Raw genomic sequence first — 3,419 nt, forward strand, 5'->3', positions numbered from 1 at the left:
AAGCACTACTAACTGCTTGTTTTTCTTGAAGCTAGATCATTCTGAATGTTTCCTGTTAGACCTATGAGTGCAAACATATGGTTTCTGTCCTTCTCTGCCTGGCTTACTTGGCTCAGCATGACACCCTCAAGGTCCATCCACTTAAGGAAAGTTTTTTTTTTTAATGTTTTTTAATTTATTTTTGATATGGAGAGAGACAGAGCATGAGAGGGGGAGGGACAGAGAGAGAAGGAGACACAGAACCGGGAGCAAGCTCCAGGCTCTGAGCTAGCTGTCAGCACAGAGCCTGACGCAGGGCTCGAACCCACGAACGTGAGATCTGACCTGAGCCGAAGTCGGAGGCTTAACCGACCTAGCCACCCAGGCACCCCAGAAAAGGAAAGTTTTAAAAGGTTTGGGAAGTTTAAGTAACATGTCCAGGGCCTTACATAAAGTATAAGGGACGAGAACCCCAATCCAGAACTCAGCTGACGACTCATGAGTCATTGCCCTAGGGCCCCATGAACATTTTTACTGCTAATCTCCAGTGTCATTTTTTCTTCTTCCCTTTCTTATTTAAAAATGTTTATTTATTTTGAGGGAGAGAGAAACAGAGCATGAGCAGGGGAGGGGCAGAGAGAGAGAGAGGGAGACACAGAATCCAAAGCAGGCTCCGGGCTCCGAACTGTCAGCACAGAGCCCGAAGGGGGTCTCGGACTCACATACCGTGAGATCATGACCTGGGCTAAAGTGGGAGGTGTAACAGACTGAGCCACCCAGGCGCCCCTCTTCTTCCCTTTTTTAACTGAAATTTTTACTGAGATAAGCATAGATTAACATTTATTTGTAAGAAATAATACACAGCCCTTGTGTGCTCTGCCGCGTGTCCCCCAATAGTAACGCTTTGCAGAACCACAGCACAACATTACATCCACAATATCGCCACTGATCCAATCCATGATCTTACTCAGATTGCAGTATCATTTCTTGAGCCTAAATGGGCACCTACTGCTTAGCCTGCTTTTTTCTCTCAGTGGCAGCTAGCTCCCACTCCATCTCTTGAAGTTCTATTCTTCCTAAGACCAATTCCTGAGATTCCTCAGTTTTCCTTTTCTTTTCAGAGTTGTATTGCCAGTCACTTAGGGGGCAAGATAAACCCTAAGGGGAGAAGAGAAAGATGACATCGCGTAGAGGAAATCCTGTTAAGTCCCTGATCTACAATTTCTCACTCAAGTTGTGAGTTCGGTGGTAGTAAACGTCTAACAGGAGAAACAATCCTTAGAAAAGTCACGTTAAAACCTCAACTACAACTTCTTTCATAATACGTGTGAGCAGCAGGTTCCAAGACGTTAGTGCTTCAGAGGCTTTTAAAGGTACGACAGGCAACGACACGCATGTTCGCTGTAATGCATGGACACTGGCCCACCGACATCCTTGGGCCGAGCCCGCCCCGTTCGTCGTATTCCCAGGGGGCACCAGCCCTGCCCCTCAGGACGTGAGGGGCACCTGACAGAGCTAAGGTTCACGAGGGTCTGGGATGCTACAGTGGCTTCCTCTGCTGCAACAAAGCAATCGCGATGCCACGCCGACTCCGGGCTTGTGCCCCAGGCCCCAGCAGCAGACCCCCTGTCCCCGCCTCATGGGTCCTGCTCGCTCCCTTCCCCGGAAGCCCCGGGGACCTCGTACACCAGGAGCTCAGGCTCTCGGGCACCGGACTGGGCCAGGCGGGAGCGGCGGCTGGAAAGCAGTGTCGCCGCCTCCCATCGCTCACCTTGCTGCCCGCGCACTTGTCCAGGAACTCTCGCAGCTCGCGACGCACCGCTTCGCGCAGCACGTTCAGGTTCACTCGTCCGTAGGACAGGTGCGCCGCCATCTTGCTTTCCCCTAGGCGCAGCCCACGAACTCAGTCACGTGACGGCGCGTTCACGTGACCAGAGCGGCTGACCACACGCTTAACCCGGAAAGTGAGGTGGACCGGCGTCTACTGTCTTTTCTGGCCCTGGTGCCCGCTGCTTCGTCCCGCTGCGTGGGTCCCGAGGCTCCCCAAGACCGCCGGCCCCTTCCAGACCCTGCCTCAGTCCAGGAGTCGTTGGACGCTGAGAATTGGGAGAGGGGACTTGGATCCTACTTGTTTCGTTTAAAAATCGCGACTTTCTTCTTCTCGCTGTAATGGAAATCTTTTAAATTATAGCAGTCAGAAAGCCCTTCGCTTTGCTTTTAGTTTCCAGACAAAATTTTACCTAAAAAAGACAAAACGGCTGAGAGAAACCTGAATGATTTTCTGATTTTCTCTTCCTAGTAGATTCACTGCAGTGTATTTCACACAGATAATATCCCATGTGGAATCCATTTCCCATTCCATCAGTAAAATTCATATGTTGTGAGTTGTGAGAATCAAGAGGGCGGAATTTACGTCGTGTTTCATTTTAAAAACAGCAGGGTGCCTGGAATTTAATTGCTTAATAACTATTGTTTTAGAATGATTCATGCGTTTCAGTACTTGGAAGGTGGAAATTGGCTGTTTGGGATGTGAAAAGGGCTTGATAACGTTTGCTCTTCGAGTGGATGGCTCTATTCAATCCTTTATAAACACTTTGTTGTGAAGAAAGGACTCACTAAACAATGACCATGAGTCTGAGTAAAGAGCAGAATTTGGGGGACGATGCAAAAAGCAACCAGTGAATCATACAAAGATACACACTGGCACTCCCAATTCCATGATTCCATCAAAACCATTTAGATTTTAAAATAGTTTCTCCTCAATGCAGACTGTTCCTGACCTAATTCTCAACCCGGTTTTCACAGTGGTTCTCAATCTGTATTACAAATTCTTGTCACATGTGCAGGCTTTTAGCCCAACTGAGAAGGTATTATCTTAGCACTGAGAATAAATGGTCTCGGCAGGTCTTGTCACAAACTGTTAAATGAGGGCACAACTTATGGTGAAGAAGTGAAATGCCCAAGGCTGGTGAAATCCCAAGCATGCACGCATGTAAATGAGCAAGACCAGGGTGGTAAACTATCCTTCTCCCATAGGGTCACAATGCTAGAAGATAATCAACTTGGGTGCAATACTGCTATAGTTACTCTATAAATATTGCAGACCTTAATGTCTTCTTCTTTGTAGTTTTTATTGCGTTCACTGACATGTAACATTGTATTAGTTTCAGGTGTATACAGCAGGATTTGACTAAGTATATATTGCGAAATGATTACCACAGTAAGTTAACAGTTTTGAGCCTTTTAATCCCTATGGTTAGTAAAGTCAAGGACTAGTGTCAGGGTATCATTTAGGGTAGGTAAAAGTATTGTTCTTGTTCAACTAACTCTGCCTTGGAAATATCGACCTGTTAGGGAGTCTGTGCTCATAAAATATTTGGCTCAGTAATCATTTTGCTAAATATCACAGCAGTTTTCAGGGTTTTTTTTTTTTTCAAAAC

The 3,419-nt window shown here is 46.8% G+C and overlaps 1 protein-coding gene across 1 annotated transcript in view; it reads right to left on the bottom strand.

Moving 5' to 3' along the window:
* The window catches only part of VPS33A (VPS33A core subunit of CORVET and HOPS complexes), a 25,047-nt gene extending 23,178 nt beyond the window's left edge, over nt 1-1,869 (bottom strand). The window contains exon 1 of the mRNA XM_029922287.1: nt 1,751-1,869. Within this exon, the coding sequence (XP_029778147.1) occupies nt 1,751-1,852 (102 nt within the window). The 5' untranslated portion in view covers nt 1,853-1,869. The remainder of the gene's footprint in view (nt 1-1,750) is intronic.
* Between the last annotated feature and the right edge of the window lie 1,550 nt (nt 1,870-3,419).

The sequence above is a fragment of the Suricata suricatta genome, chromosome 14 (assembly GCF_006229205.1).
Source record: "Suricata suricatta isolate VVHF042 chromosome 14, meerkat_22Aug2017_6uvM2_HiC, whole genome shotgun sequence".
NCBI classification, from domain to species: domain Eukaryota; kingdom Metazoa; phylum Chordata; class Mammalia; order Carnivora; family Herpestidae; genus Suricata; species Suricata suricatta.